The sequence below is a fragment of the Phragmites australis genome, chromosome 20, assembly GCF_958298935.1.
Source record: "Phragmites australis chromosome 20, lpPhrAust1.1, whole genome shotgun sequence".
Lineage (NCBI taxonomy): Eukaryota > Viridiplantae > Streptophyta > Magnoliopsida > Poales > Poaceae > Phragmites > Phragmites australis.
In genome coordinates this window covers 6,952,292-6,972,614 of record NC_084940.1, presented here as the reverse complement: position 1 = coordinate 6,972,614, position 20,323 = coordinate 6,952,292, and the positions used below count along the sequence as shown (strand labels likewise).

General features: G+C 43.4%; 3 protein-coding genes across 4 annotated transcripts; 2 read left to right on the top strand and 1 right to left on the bottom strand.

Moving 5' to 3' along the window:
* The first annotated feature begins 464 nt into the window (after positions 1-464).
* On the top strand, positions 465-5,872 carry LOC133901732 (O-fucosyltransferase 35-like). The gene is made up of 9 exons (XM_062343190.1): positions 465-1,229; positions 2,457-2,594; positions 2,683-2,752; positions 2,836-2,906; positions 2,993-3,081; positions 3,186-3,318; positions 3,395-3,627; positions 4,418-4,894; positions 5,066-5,872. The coding sequence occupies exons 1-9, from the start codon at positions 732-734 to the stop codon at positions 5,265-5,267; spliced, it is 1,911 nt and encodes a 636-aa protein (XP_062199174.1). The 5' UTR covers positions 465-731; the 3' UTR covers positions 5,268-5,872.
* Positions 5,873-7,054: 1,182 nt separating this feature from the next.
* On the bottom strand, positions 7,055-11,711 carry LOC133902397 (mediator of RNA polymerase II transcription subunit 20a-like). Its single transcript, XM_062343979.1, has 4 exons — positions 10,448-11,711; positions 10,026-10,374; positions 9,175-9,264; positions 7,055-7,473 (listed from the first exon to the last, which is right to left on the bottom strand). Exons 1-4 carry the CDS (start codon positions 10,726-10,728, stop codon positions 7,249-7,251), a joined length of 945 nt encoding a protein of 314 aa, XP_062199963.1. The 5' UTR covers positions 10,729-11,711; the 3' UTR covers positions 7,055-7,248.
* A 5,399-nt stretch (positions 11,712-17,110) lies between these two features.
* Positions 17,111-20,323, top strand: LOC133901858 (thermospermine synthase ACAULIS5-like). Of its 2 annotated transcripts, none has more exons than XM_062343393.1 (10): positions 17,111-17,360; positions 17,510-17,576; positions 17,709-17,803; positions 18,053-18,155; positions 18,402-18,490; positions 19,225-19,381; positions 19,475-19,550; positions 19,714-19,733; positions 19,834-19,970; positions 20,083-20,323. In XM_062343393.1, the coding sequence occupies exons 1-10, from the start codon at positions 17,176-17,178 to the stop codon at positions 20,159-20,161; spliced, it is 1,008 nt and encodes a 335-aa protein (XP_062199377.1). In that variant the 5' UTR covers positions 17,111-17,175; the 3' UTR covers positions 20,162-20,323. The 2 variants fall into 2 exon arrangements, with proteins under 2 accessions (XP_062199377.1, XP_062199376.1); XM_062343392.1 differs by having other exon boundaries at positions 19,675-19,733.

Genomic DNA, 20,323 nt, shown 5'->3' with positions numbered 1-20,323 from the left:
GCTGCAGGCTGCAGTCAACTCTGACTTTGCCTAACGCGGTAAGCAGATCACAGCCAGGAACGTGCGCGCGGCCGTACCGCCGAGCGATTATGTCTCTCTCTATTTCTTTTCAGAGGCAAGGACACTTTGAACGGCGACTTCAGAATAAAAAAGATCACATTGAGCAAGCATTGACCGCGGATGCAGTGACGCCGAATTCTTTATCGGTCACAAATCACGAGCTCGGATCCAAGAACACGGAGAACCACGTGACGCCCACTAGATCGTCCCCCCAAAGTCTGCGTGCAATCCACTTGCCAAGCAAAAACACGCTCAACTTTTCCGGCGTTGGGACAAGCGGTTGCTGCCGGTCCCTGCCTTTCGCTGGCAAGGAAATGGAAACCTCGGCGCGAGCACTGCCAAAACCGGCAAACCACGCACCGGCGCACGACGCCGCCAACCGAAACTGATCTGCAATTCTGCATGCGAGCACCGACGCGTCCAAATGGCAAGCCCGTAATTGCCTCGCCGCGTCTGACCCTTTCCGATCCATGCGTCTCCCTCCCTCCGTTCCCACTACGCGCCTCACGTCGTCTCGTCCCCGACACACCCCACTCCTCCCCACCGAGCTCCATTAATGGCGCATCCCTTAACTTAGCCGTAATAATAGCGGTAGCAATACGAGTATGGAGACCACGTGGGGACTGGAAAGCTAGCGCCAGTTCGGGAGGGGGTTGGGGGAGCTTCCCCACATGGGGTACCAGCCCATGCACGGCAGCGTCGGCGCCGTCGGGACCTCAGGCGGCGGAACAGACCATCTGCACCACCACCAGCGCCTGCACAGCCCCCGCATGGCCGGCGGGGGCTCGATGACTCGCCGGGCCAACTCGTTCAAGCGCGGCGGGGGCGGCGAGATCGAGCTCCAGATCGGCTCCCCACGCTCGCCGAGGAGCGACGGGTTCGGGAGCCCGCCCGCCGAGTCTGCGGAGCCATCCGGTAGTGGCCCGGGCGGCCTCCACCACCATCAGAACCAGCAGCACCAGCACCTCCGGTTCCGGCTCTTCAAGCAGCCGGGCTCCAGCGGCGGCGCTGTCGAGGTCGGGCTCGGGCTGGGGATCCGGGAGAGGAGGAACCTCGGGAACATGCTGTTCCTCGCGTTCTGCGGCGTTTGCTTGCTCCTTGGTGTCGGCAAGTTCTGGGCAGGCGGGTGGTTCGCGCTCCCTAGCGACGATAAAGGCGCCGATTTGCAGGTATGAAAATCGGGAAATTTTCCTACAAATTTAGCTGCTATTTGGCAATTTTTTCTTCTTCAGTATCAACTTTATCCGAGCTTCTCATGATCAATAAATGATGGTCTCAAGCCTACTAGTTCTGCAGTTACTTCCAAACTCGGGGGTCTAGTAACAGAAATCATCACGATTTTCAGAATTCATTTGTCACTGTCTATATAATTTATGATCCTTGGCATTTCCAATTGTAACATTGCAATTTGGCCATCCTAGTAATTTCCAACTGTAGTTTCGCACTGCGGATGGGAGTAGGACCCGCAAGAGTCGAAAGAGAGATCTGATGGGACGTGCATTCTATTTTGATCCTTTTTGTTTGGATAGTACTAGACATTAGTACAACAAGCTGGACAGGTTTAATATAGTTTCTTGCGATGCTTGAAGACACTGGGCTAGAGAAAACAGTCTGGTTGAGGAACTGTTAGGTTGGAGTTATTTGTATCCTTCTATAGAACTTCTCAGATAGGGATCAATTAGAAGACATTTCAAGTTTTAGGACAGTTCCTCACTTTCTGGAGTCCTTTACTGGTTGTCTTACTAAGAGAACACTAGTTTTGGTGCTTGTGGCTGTTAGCAGTTCGTTGCTGTACAGTTTAGGATCTTGTGGTTTACTCAAGTTGCGCAGGGCAGAATATTTTGTTTGTCCACTTTCGTTCTCTTCTTTTTGATACCCCCATGGTCCCATGTACACATTGTTTCCTTGGTCATGATCCTTACATGCCCTAGGTATGCATATGGTAGCTAATACAATTAATCTGTGACCTGATTGTTAGGGTTTAGACGGTGATAATCATCTCCTTAGTGACCATGGCAAGCGCTTACCTTCTTGTTACTTGTCACCATTAACCGGAGCAGTGCCTTATCTTGCTATTTAGTGAACCAATTAGTCAATACATGATTTTTCTAGACAGAATAATTTGATATGATTAATGTCTGATTTTCTGATATATATTACCTTTACTATTGCTAAAATTATACATCGTAGATTGTACGGGCATAACCACAGTTTATTCTTTTCAATCATGATATGTATATTACAAGCTTATTTGATTGTTTCAACATTTTAAGAAGTATATAGCCTGGACATAACTATATTTAATCCCAAATTATTGTATGGTCTAGATAATACATTTAGGAAACCGAAGTTTCATTATTATAATGTAAATTGAGTGCATTTGTACATGTTTCTAGGATCTCTCTGTCTCCTTCTCCAGTGATAGAGGGCATCAAGTTGATCATCATTTTGGAATCATGGGAGGAAAAGAGAGTGACAGGATGTTGAGGACAGTGGAATCTAGCATTGGTGGAAGAGAAGACAGTGTGGCTGAGGCTAGTAGTATATCCCTGCCTAGACCTGTCTGTTGGTTGACAATCGATTTATGGAAAGTAACATTTTTTTGGTTGGTGCTTCATGTAGGCCTCTGATGTCTGGTCTCAGCCAAGCAGTACACAGTTCAGACAATGCATTGTTTCAAACTCTCATAAAAGTAAGTTGGTTTGTATGGCACTAATATATCTGGTCTTTCTTACCTTTGCTAACATGATGTGCCTCTTGTTCTTAATTTTGTAGAGCAAGATTCTCACACGAACGGTTACATTCTCATAAATGCAAATGGAGGTTTGAATCAAATGAGATTTGGGGTGTGATTACTATTCTATATATTAGTTTTAGTGTGCCATTTGTATTCAATGGGTGATATCTGATGGCGCTGTTCTCTACATTGCAGATATGCGATATGGTTGCTGTTGCTAAGATCCTGAAGGCAACGCTGGTTCTACCTTCACTTGATCATACATCCTACTGGGCGGATGACAGGTTGAGCTCTTCAACCTCATCCTTTTAGTTTTTATCCCTAATCCACTATAGGCTCATCAATCAATGCAGACATTAAATTCATTCACCTTTCCTCGATTCATTAGTGAATTTATGGACCTTTTCAACTGGAGGCACTTCATTGAGTCACTGAAAGAAGACATTGATATTGTTGAAACGCTACCCCCTGAATACAGTCACATTGAGCCTTTGGCTAAAGCTCCGATATCTTGGTCGAAGGTTGAAACTAGATAACTGTGCATAGTTTACATTGGGATGTGATGAAAGCACTCACTCTGTATTTTATTCTGGGCAGGTGAACTATTACAGAGATGAAATCCTCCCACTTTTGAAGAAACACAAAGTCATTTACTTTACTCATACAGATTCTCGCCTAGCGAACAATGGCCTTCCTAGTTATATTCAGAAATTAAGATGCAGGGTTAACTATAGATCTTTGAAGTATTCTCATACAATTGAAGATCTTGGTACTACCTTAGTTTCGAGGATGCGTCAGGATGGAAGCCCATATCTTGCTCTCCATCTAAGGCAAGTTCTATGCTCCTACCTTTATCTCAGGATGCTTCTGTTTGCAATTTTTACTGTTGTTCTCTGTGCCTAATAGGTTCAGTAAGTGTTTTTCGTAATTAAGACTATTTTTCTTGTAGTTGTAGTTTAATTATTTTCAACACAGGAAGATTGAAATCTTAGTTTGTCTATCTCCAAAATATCAGATGGTAAAGCTTGCATTGTATCAACAGATTACATAAATCATTTTGTTATATCAAAGCTAGCACAAATGGAATTATTATGTTGTGTCTCCTTAAAGAAAAGATAAGTGAGCTTTTGAACCTGCAAATGCTGTGGGTCTTATTGTAATGATGTTTTATTGATTAAGTAGAGTGCCTATGTGAGTGTATGGTGAATGATCTTAAATAGGGCCGCTACTTGACAGATATTTCATGAAACCATCTTCTCAGGAAATTTTGGATTGCATCAGTCATTATCATTACCAAAATTTGTCGTGAAATTTTAGCCGTAAGTTCTTGGAACTACAGCACCAAATAATGCTACTGAACCATGGTGCCAAATTCCAAAAAAAAAAAGCTATGTAGTGGTTCTAGTGAAGCAGAATTTTCACTTGAACCTTAAATAACCATACTAAATACATATTATTACTGAACTCTTTCTAGCTGCACCTTCTAGCACATTAAGAAGAGAAATCATGTATTACATATTGTAGTATTCACATGCACAAAAGTAAGCTGAGATAATATTAAATGATATGTTTCAGGCTTTGCTCATTCTATTAATGCGTGTAAATTTTCATGTTCTGCAGGTATGAGAAGGACATGCTAGCTTTTACTGGTTGTAGCCATAGCTTGACATCAGAAGAAGAGGAGGAATTGTCTAAAATGCGTTATGAGGTCAGTCACTGGAAAGAGAAAGAAATCAATGGAACTGAGAGAAGAAGTTTGGGTGGTTGTCCTTTGACTCCAAGGGAAACTTCACTTTTACTCAAAGGATTGGGTTACACACGAAGCACCAGAATTTACTTGGTTGCTGGTGAAGCTTTTGGCAATGGAAGCATGAAGGCACTAATGGATGATTTTCCCAATATTTATTCTCATTCTACACTGGCAACAGAAGAGGAACTTGCGCCCTTCAAAAACCATCAGAATATGCTTGCTGGTCTTGACTATATTGTAGCTCTCCAGAGTAATGTCTTTATTTACACTTATGATGGAAATATGGCAAAAGCCGTACAAGGCCATCGACGTTTCGAGAACTTCAGGAAGACTATTAACCCAGACAGGTAACATCTTTTCCTGTTAGAAGTGCAATATGCTACGTTTAATTCCATTTTACTCCCAATGACCCTATAGCCTAGTCATATAAGTTGTCGAGAAGTGGCCATGCAATCTTTCCAAATAGTATTTGTTCTGAGTTCCCTTTTTTTCTGAATATCTGATTCTTCATCCTCCAGGATGAGTTTTGTGAATCTTGTGGATAAATTTGATGAAGGAAGGGTGCCTTGGGAGATTTTCAGCTCAGAAGTGAAAAGATTACACAAAGATCGAATAGGTGCTCCATATTTTAGGGAACCTGGAGAATTCCCCAAGCTAGAAGAGTTTTTCTTTGCAAATCCCTTGCCTGGCTGTATATGTGAGAAACATAGCGAGGAATGAAGATGTAGTAGTGCTGATGATTCTTTCCCAGCTGTGCCTCGTAAGTCAGAAAATATAGGTCTCTGCTGCCTGCCAGATGTGACATGCACAGCTGTTGAGTCATGATACTGAGTTTCTTCTGATGACAGTTGAGACACAGGGCACTGGGGACATTTATTTTCAGGTTCAGCCCTCACCGGAGTTCACTGCACGAAGAACAGCGGATGTTCTGTGAAGCTCATGGCAGCTGTTAATCAATTTTCACACAACCAGAGCATGTGAAAAGTTAGGCCCATCACATGTGCTGCTATCGGTACATAAAAGGTATATACACCGGAGGTGATTATGATGAGGATTTTGTAGTATGTTTCCACAACATCTGTTGTAATTGTAACTAGCTGAATTGCCAGCGCAATTGCGCAACTGATTTGAAAATACGATGCTATATACAGCTCCAACGTCTATGCTTATGAAATGTAGTTACAAATAGTGAGTGTGTTATATAGGTCCTTAGTTCATATACTTGAGAATACAGTTTGAACTTGTTATGCAACTGTAACAGCTATAAGATCCATATCCGACTAATTTGCATTAATTTGGCATCAGAAGATGAGTATCATAGATCACCCCCTTGTCATCTCAAATAATATACCTTTTCATATTATTGTGTTAATTTCTAATTCTACAAGCGAATATTATGGTTTGCTTCTTTTTTGTTCTTTCTTTGTGAGAGAATTCCGGTTTAATAGAAAAAAAAATCCTATAGGATTCAAATTCTACAAAATTCTTGCACAAATCCTAACGCTCCAAAAGGGCTCACGTAATACTACTAAAATTAGTAATTGTACACGTATTTTACACATTGTACACGTATTTTACACATATGAAATCAATTTAGGATATAACAATAAAAAAATATATCATAAAAAAAGAGATTTGTATACACGATATTCACAATATAATCATGTAATTTCAAAAGATAAGAGAATAGCGAGTACTTGGATATGAGAATGGAGGAAGCCGTATCGTTTAGAGTTAGCCATCTGTAGCAACGCTATGAAAAGAATCAAGATGACGATCGATTTATGAGAGAATAAAAATAATTCTTGTATAATATCTTGGTGTAAAGATAGCCGAAGGAGGCGATCTCTATGGTAGACGGCGGTGGAAACAACGTGTGGGTGGTGGTGCACCCTCTCCAGAAAGTCCATGCTGTAGGTGACGCCCAGATATGAATTGTAAATAATGAAAGATTAATTTCATTTTTGTAAGGGTGAATGTGATCTGACTTTACACGGTAAGCATTTGATCCATTTAGATAGATCCCAGAACTTTTCCACCTCAAGGTTCAATTTGGTTCCAGCCCCTCGTGCACATAGAAAAAGTGTGCAAGTTTGAAAAAAGTTGAGCCATCGAATTTTTTTTTGCAAAGGTTGAAGGGAAATGATCATGCATATCTCTATTAAGTATTTAACGTCTTTCACAAGTTAAACTCTTAATTGCCTCGATCAAAAAAAAAAAATATTTTGAAACAGTGACACCAAGTGATGAATAAATTGGGGAAAATCGCTAACCCTGAATATCACAAAAATCGCAAAAAAAAAAAAAAAAACCCCGCAATTTACGGGATTTGACAAACGCCTGTATGACTTATTTTTGCTAGCGTGGGTTTGAGCTCCGGCGACCAAGCAAACGCTGTCTCCCCAGATGACTGGATCAATTGTTCACTTTGGATCTTTGCGACATCAATTGTTCACTTTGCAATTTATACCTCAACAGCGACAACCCATGTATATTGGCAACTGGAATTCATGGAAACATATTCAGGTCTTATTCAGAATGTGGTGGCCGCAACTTGCCAAATTCCTCACAGGTGAATCAAGGCAAAACTTAAATGGAAGAAAATGAAACTAGAAACCATTTCCATCTCATTACAAAATACATTTCCAGCCAACTGAAAAGGTTAAAAAGGGTGATGTTGCCAAACGTTTAGTCTTTAGATCTAGCCCCTTACTGCAGCCATGAGTTGCTGCAAGCAAGTTGCATACTGAACAGCAGTGTGCTGGAAAGAATATTGATCTGAAAGACCATAATCTGAAAAGTAAGATTCTACATGAATGAAATGACCAGCTAACGACTTCTTCGCAACTGTTTCCTGCCATATGTCAAAGAAGTCTTCCATGATTGCCCTGGATTTTTCAATGGAAGATAGGGGATAATACTCTACCTGCATAGAGAGTAAGAGAAAATTAGTACCAACTTGCTGGAAAAATTGAGCAACAGAAGCAAAAGGTGTTGACAAATAGAATGATTGCAGGCAGTTTAATTCAGGAAAATCCATCAAATGTTCTGTTTCCTCCATATTATGAATTTAAACAATTACTGTTATGTGCAGGGATTACTGTTCACACGCTATAATAATTACTGTTAATGAGGTCTTTGTAGACCTATGTAAGTCACACGGCTACCACCCTTTGTAATCAAGCAAAAAGAAATCAATCTAATTCTCAATCTTCTTTTTCTCAGTCTCCCCAAATACTTTATCTCCCCAATCTACGATCTAATCCCTCCTCTAGCAACCAATATCTAGGGGTGGCAACAGGTCGGTTCGGGGTCAGGTGGAGCGAGAACGCACCCGACCTGAGACCTCAAACCCGACCCAGCCCCGAAATGATTACTAGGTGCAAAACGCCTCCCGGCCTTGACCCAGCGGGGACCCGATAGCGTACTGCAAAGCAAGAGGGCGGCGGTGGCGGTGACAGAGAGGGGCACGAGCGAGGCAGCGGAGGGCGCAGGCAAGGTGGGGCTCGTCAGCACGGCTACCGGCTGGCGCAGGTTGGGCTGTGCTGCTATGGTGTTGTGGGGCAAGTTAGACCGTGAGGGGCATGTTGGGCCATGATGCTGGGGAGGGGCAGGTTGGGCCGTAATTCGGGGCCTGCGGGTGCAAAATTCTGTCTCGGCGCTGGACTCGACTCGGGTCAGGGCCCTGACCCGATAGCTCCGAAAGGTGATTTCCAACACCTGCTCCCACCCCCATCGGGTCTGAAACCCGTAGGGCCCCGACTCGACGTCCGCTTTATCTTCTAGTTTGTTATTTGGAAAGATTAGATAGCACTTAAAGATAAGTTAGTAGTTTAAATCATATAGGAGTTAGAGATAAATTAGAGTTGGATTTTAATGAGGTCTTTGTAGGGCTATATAAGGCACACGCATACCACCCTTTCTAATAAGCAAAAAGAAATCAATCTAGTTCCCAATCCCTTCTTCTAAGTCTCCCCAATCTATGATCTAATCCCTCCCCTAGCAGCCAATGTCGCCCGGCTATCCTCTCGGCGGATATTTACCCTAACAATTACATAGAGAAAATATGCGACCATTTTATAATGTTCGCATGGTAGTGCACAAGCCCAAATAACATGATGAACTTTCTACTCGCGGAGTTCTTACTATTATTTTTTCGCTCCAAATTTTTCTACTGTTGACAGAGAGGATATCGCACAACTTAATAGTCTGAAGCTGTGAATGTGCACTTTCAAACTGCAGTCATAGTAGTGAAGCAAGTGAGCAGTGAGCTCACAAGTTTTCAATTAAGCAAAGACTACGTCAGAACATAATCAGTTTATCAAGCTCAAAATAAGCAGTGAGTGCTTCAATTAATAAGAAACTCTACCTCAGAAATAAATAAAAAAAGAACCAAGTCATAGGGTAGTACTAATTATCGGTACAGGGTGCTCCATAGGAGTAGTGGTTTAACCTTGCATACTTCAGAATAGTATTTTACCAAATCTAAATCTTACATTGTTACTTCATTGCATTTGGTTTGATTTTCATGTTTAGTAAGAAAAGGTAAATATTCAGTCACGGGAAGAAGGCTAGCAGGGCTCACATCAGTACAAGAGAGATTAAAGACAACGAAAGAGAATGATACCTCCATCATGATTCCTCTCAGTGCTTCAGAATTATTAGGAACACATTTTCCTATCCTCAGGCAGAAATCACCGAGTTGATATTGAAACCCCTGAAGATGGAAAGTCCTATTAAACTATATGAAACAATTGAAATTGTATACGAGACTATGAAATTGCATACGAGATTAAGGCATTAAGCACAGTCTGGATTTAAAGAGAAGAAAAAATTATAGCTAGATGCCTAGGAAAAGTAAATGTGTTAACATAGGAAAACAGAAAGTAAACACATATGAAGTTTAATGATCAACTCTAGTATTTTCATTGGCCACTACTTACTAGTGGTTACTGGTTATTGTCTAGAAGGACGTACCATTTTCTGAAATTAAAAATCAAAACAGCAAATAGGGAGAATCTGGAAATAGCATAATATACACCTTTCATAACCCAACATTTTAATTTCAAGATGCTTTAAGATATTGTAAATACTATCTCGGTTAGTTTAGCCTGTCCCGATTCATCTGTGCCACTAGCAGCTTGCCCCAATTACCCATGTTAATTATTCTGTTTCGCTCAACCCCCTGTGGTGGCTTTCCTAATTCTATTAGAAAATCTCAGCCAGGAAATTTGAAATTTTAATCGAACATAAGATCGATTCCAATTTAAACAGGAAACACGAATTAGTTTCACTTAGTAGAAGCAATGACAAAATGAGTGCAATTAGACTAGAGCTTGATTATTAAATCCAGTTCGGTATGAAGCACATTTGCACGATATCGCTTGAATTATACCAAAACACAAATTTCTAAGCGCAAATCCCTAAATTTGGGTGTCAAGGTTGAAACCAGAAGGGCGAGAGGGGAAATAACGTGACCTCGAAGTTGAGGGCGACGCGGGCCTTGTAGGACTGAAGCTTCTCCATGACCTGGGGGAACGCGGCGTCGGCTTGTAGGATGAGGCGCTGGGCGCGGACGATGGAGAAGTAAAGGCCCGGGCGCTCGTGGAGCGCGACGCCGAGGAGCTCCCGGGGCACGTCGGGGTGCTGCTGCTGCTGCTGCTGCCCCGCGGCCCCCGCGCCGTCGCGGGTCGTGGGGCGGTAGAAGAAGATGGAAGTCTTCCAGCGCCCGTCCTTGGCCCCGCCGAGGGACTCCGCGCAGGCGCACGCCTCCGCGAGGATCTGGCTGTTGAGCGTCGCGCCGGGGTTCGGGTGCCAGTGCATCAGCCTGCGCCGCCGAAACCGCGGGGTGAGGCAGAGACCAGCTGACAGAGCGGAGAAGGGAGAGGCGCGTAGCTCACCACTTGACGGCGGGCATGGCGGCGACTCGATGGGGCGCCGGCGACGGGCGAGGGCAGCAGGTTCGCCGGGGTGCAGTGCAGGGTGCGGGAAAAGGGAGAGGTGAGAGTAGATTACCACTTGACGGCGGGCACATAACGGCGGCGCCGGCGACAGGGGGCGAGGGGTACGGATCGTCGTGGGCTGCCGGGCCGAGACAGCAAGAGAACGACGACCTTATTACAGTACGAGACTGAGCAGTGGGCTGGAATTTCAGAGCTATTGAGTCAGGCCCTCCACCCATTGAGGGTCTGTTACCTCGGCCCAACGATAATTTGGTGTTAGGTGACCGTGGCGCGGAGAGATCCTCTAACTAACGGCACCGATGCCGTTGACATGTGAGACCCATTAAAAGATGGGAGATTATATTATTTACTACTAAATAAGTTATCTGGGATATGTTATTTTCATAATAGATAGCATATGGTAGAATAGGTACTTATTCAGTGTTAATTGTAGACTGTTCCTTAAGGGATTTTTTATGTGTTAGTAATGATGTCACCGGTGACTTATGTTGTAGTATTTACGATATAAGAGCATATATATACATATTTCAGAAGACATATAATATGAGTAGAAGGAACTATAAAACAAATATATGAATATAGAAACAATGACTGTCAAAATGTAATAACAGAACATAAACAATATGTATCTGAATCTGAACTGAATATCATGCTTTATTAAGGTGGCTCTCAGATCACTAATATCAGTTGGCCTCAAACCTTCAAAGATTTGTACCATAACTGATCTAATTAACATATCATCAATTAAATTAGAATATGAGATCACACCTAGATAGCATTCTTGATCTAGTGAGCTCTGAAAATGGCATACACTTGGGCAAAAGAACAGCACCTGTATAAACAGATGAATACATAGCAGATGAACCAAAATGTCTATCAACAGCACAATCCAAAGATGACTGAAACATCTCAGAGACAGAAACGTTCCCATGGCATGCTGCGGTCTAAAGCAGGTCATCAAATCTCATAGCACAAACAGATCACAGCATAATGTTCCTGCCCAAGTATAGTGCTCCAGACAGTGACAGCAAAAGAATAATGCTAGATCCAAAAGACTGATAGTGATCTTGCCGTACAAGTTCAAAATCAGGTCACTGCCTAAACCAAACAGAGCATCAAGAATACATCTATTGTACTCAACATTCTAATTTAATCTCATTAAATTGGATCATCACAGAGCATGGTATAAGAGCATTCTACAGTTCAGATCAGAGAGGGAAACTCACAGAGAGAGTGATGCAAGTGAATTAGTCACAGAGGATAAGCACGGCGAGGAAGCCGCTGCCCCAGAAATCCAATTCGTCGTCGTTGACGCCGATGTGGAAGACGGAGGTACAAATCCTCACCGCACCGCTGACGACGCGTGCAGGCGAGCCTAGACAATCGCAGCACCAAAAGCTCCAAACAAAGAACTCCCTCACAGATTCCTTCCTGAATCAAATCACAGCCCAAGCCCCGCACGGATGGACTAGCAGATGATTCCCAGAACCACCGAAGAAACCAGTGAAGAAGAGCAGAAGTATATGGGGAAAAACTCATCTTGAGCAGAGGAGGTCGGCGCCCCCAAATAGCAGCCGTGACCAGGCGCCCTCTAGCCCCCATTCCCGAAGGAAGCGGAGGCAGTTGCGCCGTCCTCCGCCAAAGCTCAGCAACCGCTAGCCCCCTTCCATCACGCCCAGCTCTCCCAGGAATGCCCCGAGCAAAAGAAGACCTAGGCATCTCCGATAGCTGGTCAGCCAAGGGGCTCGGCCCAAATAGAAGAGGAAGGCCCGACGGACAGAAACAAAATGAGCCCATTAAAATTTTCAAGAAAATACAACAACTTACATCAGAGAAATTGGTTGCGAGCAGCATGTACAAGAGATAGTAGACGGCGGCACGCGATCATGATGCAGCTGATCAGCTTAGCGTATCTAGTACTCACTCCATTCAGAAGTAGTAGACGTATTACTTTTTGAAAAAAAAAATTGTATGTACTTTGACTAATATTTAGTAAAATTATAAAAATATCTAGTATATAAAAATTATATAACTAGATTCATAATTTAAATAATTTCACACTAATAGGTTTTGTAGTATAAATGATATATTTTATAAGAAAATCTTAATCAAAATTGATGAAGTACTCGTCCTGTCGTGCTCCATCTTTACTCCATTTGACAAATCTGTCGGCACTAAGTTCCACTTGCTAAATAGATTTTCAGCGATCGTAACGCCTCGTCAGCCCGTGTGCCCTTTTTTCCCTCCAAGGATGCGCTCCTCTCAGCAAACGCTGTGACAGTAGCATTTCGAGCCGAGACGAGCACTCGGTGGATTGACCGATCCGGCGGGCCGGAAAATCTTAGCCTAGCTCTGGTCTCGATCCATGAACACCCCCACTAGGTTGATGCAGTCACCCAGTAGTCCCCCACAACCACCCACAAGGATCGAGGAAATACGCATGATACCTCCTCCGGTGGCACGGCAAATGATGCTGCGTGTTAGCGCGCCGTGCGTGCCCTCGCGGCTCGCCAGCGCCCTCCAACATGTCGACAGGATCATTGCCCATCTTTTCGACACCCTAATTACGCATTTTCGACGAGGCGTGTATGCATGAGTAGAGGTGCCTGAACCCTCGAGTCTACCTACACACAAAGTGGTCTTGTATCGTAGCTGCGCGGGTGCTGATATGCTAGTACAGTAGAAGGATAAAGGTAATTTTATAAGATTTTTTATCAAAAATTTCTATGAAATTTTGATCTATATCTTTTTTTTTATTTAACGGCTGACACGTGTACCTAAAAGAAGAAGAAAATACATGACATAAATAAAAAAAATTCCTATGAGATCGAGCCTCGTATAATTTCCTTTCACGTAAAAAGGTAGACCAACCATCATGTACCCCATGCTGCTGCAGGCTCGCGGCACGACGACACCAAAAGCACGCAAGCACCATGGCTTCCATGGTCCAAAAGGCTCCCGTATAGGAGTGTACTGTGTATCCTTGCATCCACGTCAGAGTGCTCGATTAGTTTGTTCGTCCACTAAATTCGCGCACGCGTCTCGAAGGATTTGCATGGAACAAATTAACGTGACCACGATCGAGGTGGTCGGGTAATTTTTGGTCCGTACTCGATGATGGCCGCACCTAGAGCTTTCGCGCATACCCATCACGGATCACCTCAAAATTCAAGCGTTCAAACGTGTAAAGAAAATCCCTCAACCGGCAGGCGAAGTGGCAAACCCAGCTCAGCGAAATGGTCCGGCGATCAGTGCTTGACTGCTTGTAGACCTCGGAACCTCACTTGCTGCAGCATCACCACATAGCAATAACACGAGTACAAAATATATAAAAAACAGTGGATCGATTCGTATTTTGGTGCGTCATGTATATAAGTAAATACTAGCTAGCTGAGTGCGAGTGCGTTACCACAAAAACATAAATATTAAACATGTTAACATTCACAAATAAAATATGGAGATATACTAGATACATTATGGAAATATTACCAAACGAATACGTAGGAGCGATACCGTATTTTGATTCATATGGAATTTGAAAAAAAAAGAGATTATTTGTTAATTTTTTTATAATTTCTTTATTATTTTTATTAGTAAAATGAGTCTTATATCTATAGCCGAGAATAAGCGTAAATGATAAAAATAGATAAATTATTTGAACTTTATAATTATTCATTTGATGAGGGAAGAATAGGAGAAAAGATAACACTAGAACGACTCATGTTTTATACCGTTGACTAAGTAGAGACTACTAAATCCGAGCAAGAAGTTTCGGTAAGATGGATTGTGCTCCTGTCATGTTTTCCTGCTTTGTCAGGACAAAGCACTTCGTCAAGCAGCTTCCAATTCCAGGCCAGCTCTGATCGATGCCGATCGTTCTGGGCGCACAATGTTCCTGCGACCTGGAGCAATAGAAATTGTCAATGTGTGGGTGACTTCAGTTGGAACCTGCAGGCACTTGCAGCTAGTGACCACCCGGTCGAATCATGGATCAGGATTTCAGGATAACAGCATGTACTGCGCCCCCTTTTCGCACGCCAAAACCGGTCCCGGTACACCACCACCATGGGACCATCTGCCCATTCTACCAAGTGCGCCATAAACAATCGTTGGGTCACACTTGTACTCCGCACCAACGTTGGACACTTGTGCTACTACTTCTACCGCAGAATCGCCAAACTCGGCCACGGTGAAAACCCGGCCGATTCGCCGGGGGTCAGAAGTGCGCCGCCGCCATCGTGGGAACTTCCAAAAGGATCACGCGGGGCGGGCGAGGAGCAGGGTAGTTGCGTCGTGGCTTGTGGGTGGGCGCTCCACGAGACCACGACATGGCTCACGGGACTTCAGTGGTTTGGAAATTCTACGAGATACTTTATAAAAAAATTATGAGATTATGATCTATATTATCAATTTTTATCTATTAGCTAGAATATATAACTGAGAGTAAAAAAAGATACGTAACATACATAGAAATAGATTTTTCTATAAAAACAGATCTCATAAAATTTACATTCACTCCGGTGCCGTACTGTCCGGCCGGGTTGCCGCAGGTGGTGCAAAAGTCCGGAACTCTTTCTTCCATGCCCCGCGTGCGCTCGATCGATCGATCGGCAGCGTCGGGCCTCGGCTGCAGCTCCACTCCGCCCGCGCTGCGTGCCGCGGCGAGCGCTGCTGGTGGCGTGCATAGGAGCAGCAGGTGCCGCGCGTCTGCTGTTGGCTGTGGCTTGCTTCGCATGGAGCACTCGACCCACGGCTTCAATTATGCGTCCCACCATGCAGGCGGCAGGCGTATCCGGGAGCTCGCCTAACGAGGCTTCCACTAGGTTTTTGGCCATTCGAAGGAAGGAGGGACCAAAGCTCGGAATGGCCCACCGGGTGCTGTTTTGAGTTTTTAGCTTCTCCCTCAACTCGTAAACTGAATGTGATATTTTATTTTCTGTTTCTTAGCCTTATATTCTTTACTGTTTTCTTTCTACACGTATTTGCAAGTTCTTTACATTCCATATGAATTTGAATTTGAATCAGTAAAGGCGATGAATAAGACGCATGCCTAGTTCGAATCCTTAGGGCTCGTTTAGATAGCCGAATCAGTTATGTTTCTGTGCTGAATCGGTGTTGCAGTAAGCCAAACGGCATAAGAGGAACCGATTCAGCTAGGATCGATTCACCAAAACGGGCTGAATAACCGAAACGCCCCAGAGGCAATTTCTCACGGATTCAACCGATTCAACCTTATGTACAAGATGCCTAAAAAAACATCTCTTTTTCTCTATAGGTTTAGATCTTCTAAAAAGCTCCGAAAAATCTATCAATGTTTTTTTAGTTCTATAATCCATAAGCAACATATTTTAATTGGTTGCACTTAAGAAGCCAGAACATAATTCAAATTAAAATTCACTGTTTTTTTCAGCTTCCAGGAATTTTTAGAGCTTTAAAAAGGATTCCCAAAAATTAGTAAAAATTCACCAATATTCATCTTAATTAATGGAATAATTTCAAAAATTATCTTCAGCCCTAAGTTATATTGCAAAATTTCAAGTTTCTTCACATGACCTCACTTGTCATTAATTTAATCAATTCCAATTAAATTCAAATGCATGCAACAATTGCTTAAAAATGATCAAAGATGACGCTCATATTGTATATGTATGTCAATGGTTGTTATTGTAATGTTGTTATTGCAGGAAAAAAATAGCATATCAATAAAGGGCAAAATGATCAATTGCACCACCATCCTATCTATGAAAAAACTGAATCTAGGCAGTTAGCATATCGGTAAAGCTAATTCTGATTCACCAAAAAATTATTTCTAGAAAAAATCTAAAACCGAACCGTTTATGAGAGAAACTGAAACCTTACCCCATACACTATAAAAATATGTATATATGGTACTCTAACTGATCTGCACCATTATAATCACCCACCAAACATTTGGTTCGGATATTTTTTCTCTCACGATTAACAAGAGAATTTCATATGATTGTTCTTTTCTCCTCTGATTTTAGGATTGATGATCTGGTGCATTCAATCACATCAATTGTTTTCATATACTGCATATACATATATAAGCATACTCTCCATTTGTACAGATGCGTCTCCCTTTAGTAAGGCCAATTTCAACAGTTTCACTATCCAATGCTACAGTATCTCGCAAAGTGATGTATATTGGAAATCGGTCTCCAGCAGTACTCTATCCGGTGCTACAGTGCATCACATCACTGCTACAGTATAGTAGCACTGTTCACAGTGCCGGCATGGAGCCAAAAGGAGGAAAACCCTGCAACAGTACTGTTTATAAGCTGATAGTGGGATCGGAGGGAGGAAAAAAGTAGTAGGTAGAAAATATGTTAGCTGCTGGAGATGAAAAAATAAGATATACTGTAATAATAATAGGAGATCTGTAATAATATTTTTGAGGATAAAAATTTAAATAGCTGTTAAAGATAATCTAATATCATGGCATTGACACCCTCTATTATCTCTCCATGCATGGCATGCATTCACGACATGATGAGATGTGCTTTTTGGGCCCCACCCAGCTCGTTCGAAGACTCCCATATAAGATCACCGCACCGCCAGCGGACTCCTCCATCTAGCCGCCCGCCACTAGTCCTGCATTTGTCTCGAGCTCTTGAACACAGCTCGCCTGCCTCTCGCCGGCCGTCATGGTAGGCGCCATGCCGCCCGAGGCTCTGCCCCGCGAGGTGGTCGGCAACGGCTACAGCGCCAAGCACCTGCAGCTGCCGGTGCCGCCGAAGCAGGCGCAGCAGCAGCAGCGCGACGAGGCTGGGTGCAAGTGGTACGAGGAGGAGATCGACGACGACCTCAAGCTCTGCTACGCTCTCAACAGGTGAACACACAACGCGCGCCGCGCGCATTGCAACTATGGATTCGATTCCTTTGCCCTGAAAAGAGGAGGCGCGCGCTAGTAGTAAACTAGTAATGCGACTATGACTGAGCCGCTGCTATTTTTTATTTTTATTTTTTTTGCTGCGCCAGCGTGCTGCACCGGGGGGCGAGCAAGTACCAGGAGATCGCGCTCCTTGACACCAAGCATTTTGGGAAGGCGAGTTGTTTGCATCAAATCGGTCCATCACTCTCATGTCTTTCTGCCGGTTCTTCGTTCTTTTGTTTGTTGCTTGCAGCATGTGCATTCGATCCTGTTGATGTGTTCTTAACATTGTTGGCGACACTTCAGGCTTTGATAATCGACGGGAAGATGCAGAGCACCGAGATGGATGAGTTCATCTACCACGAGTCCTTGATACACCCGCCGCTGCTCTTCCACCCAAAGTAGGACCTACTAGTCAGAAAACGTAATCCTTATAGGGAGATTGTGTCAAGCAATCTTTTACATTTTTTCACCACCTGAAAACTTAAATTGAGCACCAAAATTTCTGTGCTAGTAATTGCTGATCGTGCTACTTTTAAATTTAGAGGAGTTTAGTTTTATTTGCGGAACTGATCTCTTCTTCCTATCCACCAATGTTTGCACACATTAACTGATCATCATGCGCTCATCCTTTCCTTGTGTGGCTTCAGGCCGAATACAGTGTTCATCATGGGAGGTGGAGAGGGCTCTGCAGCGAGAGAGGTCCTGAGGCACAAGACCGTTCAAAGGGTGGTCATGTGCGACATAGACCAGGTACATACGCATGCCACAACTCGCGGCCAAATCACAGGCCCCATTAACATTTCTTGTTGTATACTGTGTTAGGAGTAAACTTATGACATATCTGAGCTTTAACCACTGAAAAAAAAGGTTGGTTTCACGGAGATCCAAACTGTAGTTTTCAGCGCATAACAGCACAACAATATGCATCCTTTTTTCTTGTAAGAAAACCTTTATTTTACCACTACCTCATATCTGCATGCGCGTATGCATGAGCAGGAGGTTGTGGACTTCTGCCGAACGTACCTGACGGTGAACCGCGAGGCGTTTGACAGTGACAAGCTCTGTCTCATCATCAATGACGCCAGGTATATATCTTGCTTTTCGTTTCCACTTGGTTAATTGCTTATCTAAGAGATACCATCCTTCTTAATCTATGTTTCCTTGCCTCTAGGATTTCAAAACTAATTCGTCCAATCGAAGGACTTAGTTCTGCATAAGTTTTTTTTTTTTTTGTTGTTGCTCTGGTAGCACACAAAGTTCAAAAGTTGGTCAGTTGGAGTAGTAACAAACAACTTCAAGAACTAAGAAGTGTACTAGGATTCGCTATCAGAGATCACAAGGTGCATGTATTAGTGCTGAGTGTCTGCAGATATGGGCCCACAGGAATCCTACTGAGCAGACATTGGGCCCCACATTATCCACTATGCATGAATAGGTTGGAGAAGAACTCTTTTGGTTTGTCCTTTTGACCGGCAAGTACATCAGTGTCATACAGCCAGCAAATCTCTTTTCAGGGAAAAGGCAATAGAATGACACAGCATTCTGAACAGGCTTCAAATGTCACTTACAATTGGGCCCAAACAAAATATAGAATCATCATGCTACTATGCAATGTTACAGACTTGGTGTACTGGAGAAAACCTCATGAACTAAATCTCACAGGTCTAAAAAAACACTAATTTCACGAACCATTTCTTGAAAGAAACTTTACAGAGCTTGAAGTAGCAGGACTCATTTGCAGAGCAAGCAGATCTCGTTTTACCCGTGCTCACTGCAGTGACTATAAGTGTTCTGAACTCATCTGTGTGTATGCATGCAGGGCTGAGTTGGAGAAGAGCAGGGAGAAGTTCGACGTGGTAGTAGGAGACCTGGCCGATCCCGTGGAGGGAGGCCCCTGTTATCAGCTGTACACCAAGTCGTTCTATGAGCATATCGTCAAGCCCAAGCTTAACGACCACGGCGTCTTCGTCACCCAGGTATGTGAATAAAAACTACCTTTTTGAGATATAACATCGATTTCAACAGATCAATCTGATGCAACATTGTTGATCATTGTGCGCGATCTATAGGCCGGTCCTGCCGGTGTTCTTACTCACAAGGAGGTCTTCTCATCGATTTACAACACTCTTAGGCATGTCTTCAAATGTGAGTGCTGTTAATCATCTGTCTAGTTTCTTCAGCACCTATTGTTTGCTGATGATAACAGTATAGGACCATATGCCATCTTCTGTCTAAACCTGTAACCGTTTGCCAATTACTTGTGCCGCAGATGTTCAAGCTTACACTGCTCATGTTCCATCCTTTGCAGACACCTGGGGCTGGGTTATGGTACTTGCACTGTCGTGAATCTATTGTGCGCTGTTTCGTTCGACATGCCATCTTCATTCAGTGTGACTTGATGATGTGATGCTTGCGATTCGCATTTCAGGCCTCGGATCATCCATTCGATCTCACTGCCCAGCAGATCAATGAAAGAATCAATGACAGGATAGAAGGAGAGCTTGTCTACCTGAGTGGGGAATCCCTCATTTCCTCTACCACACTGAACAAAAGCGTCCATCAGTCGTAAGTAGCATACTTTTGTTCGGTCAATCAGACACTTAATTGTCTATGACAGTGTACCATCAACATGCAAAGTAGTACTCTAACTCGATTGCATTCTGGAATGAACATGCAGGCTGTTGAATGAGACCCATGTGTACACGGAGGATGATGCCAGGTTCATCTACGGCCATGGAAGGGCATGCTGCGCTTGAAGGCTTTTGCTTGGTTTCCTGCACCAGCGTCTCCATGTATGCAAAAGACGTTGCCAGTCATAGCTAGTTGTAAGTCAGCTACTCTAAACGCAAAATAATAGAAAGGAAATTACTACTATGTACAACCTGCAATAAAGACTTGCGGGCTACCGTTCTCTTGTA

Excerpts from the sequence above, each read along its gene's own strand:
- LOC133902397 (XM_062343979.1), bottom strand. The coding sequence starts at position 10,728 with ATGGGTGGAGGGCCTGACTCAATAGCTCTGAAATTCCAGCCCACTGCT. Across the intron at positions 10,375-10,447 it reads GCCATGCCCGCCGTCAAGTG|GCTGATGCACTGGCACCCGA; the intron begins GTGAGCTACGCG and ends TCGGCGGCGCAG. Across the intron at positions 9,265-10,025 it reads GCGTCGCCCTCAACTTCGAG|GGGTTTCAATATCAACTCGG; the intron begins GTCACGTTATTT and ends TTCCATCTTCAG.
- LOC133901732 (XM_062343190.1), top strand. The coding sequence starts at position 732 with ATGGGGTACCAGCCCATGCACGGCAGCGTCGGCGCCGTCGGGACCTCA. Across the intron at positions 2,753-2,835 it reads TGTTTCAAACTCTCATAAAA|AGCAAGATTCTCACACGAAC; the intron begins GTAAGTTGGTTT and ends TTAATTTTGTAG. Across the intron at positions 4,895-5,065 it reads AAGACTATTAACCCAGACAG|GATGAGTTTTGTGAATCTTG; the intron begins GTAACATCTTTT and ends TTCATCCTCCAG.
- LOC133901858 (XM_062343392.1), top strand. The coding sequence starts at position 17,176 with ATGGTAGGCGCCATGCCGCCCGAGGCTCTGCCCCGCGAGGTGGTCGGC. Across the intron at positions 17,361-17,509 it reads CTCTGCTACGCTCTCAACAG|CGTGCTGCACCGGGGGGCGA; the intron begins GTGAACACACAA and ends TTGCTGCGCCAG. Across the intron at positions 18,156-18,401 it reads TCATGTGCGACATAGACCAG|GAGGTTGTGGACTTCTGCCG; the intron begins GTACATACGCAT and ends ATGCATGAGCAG.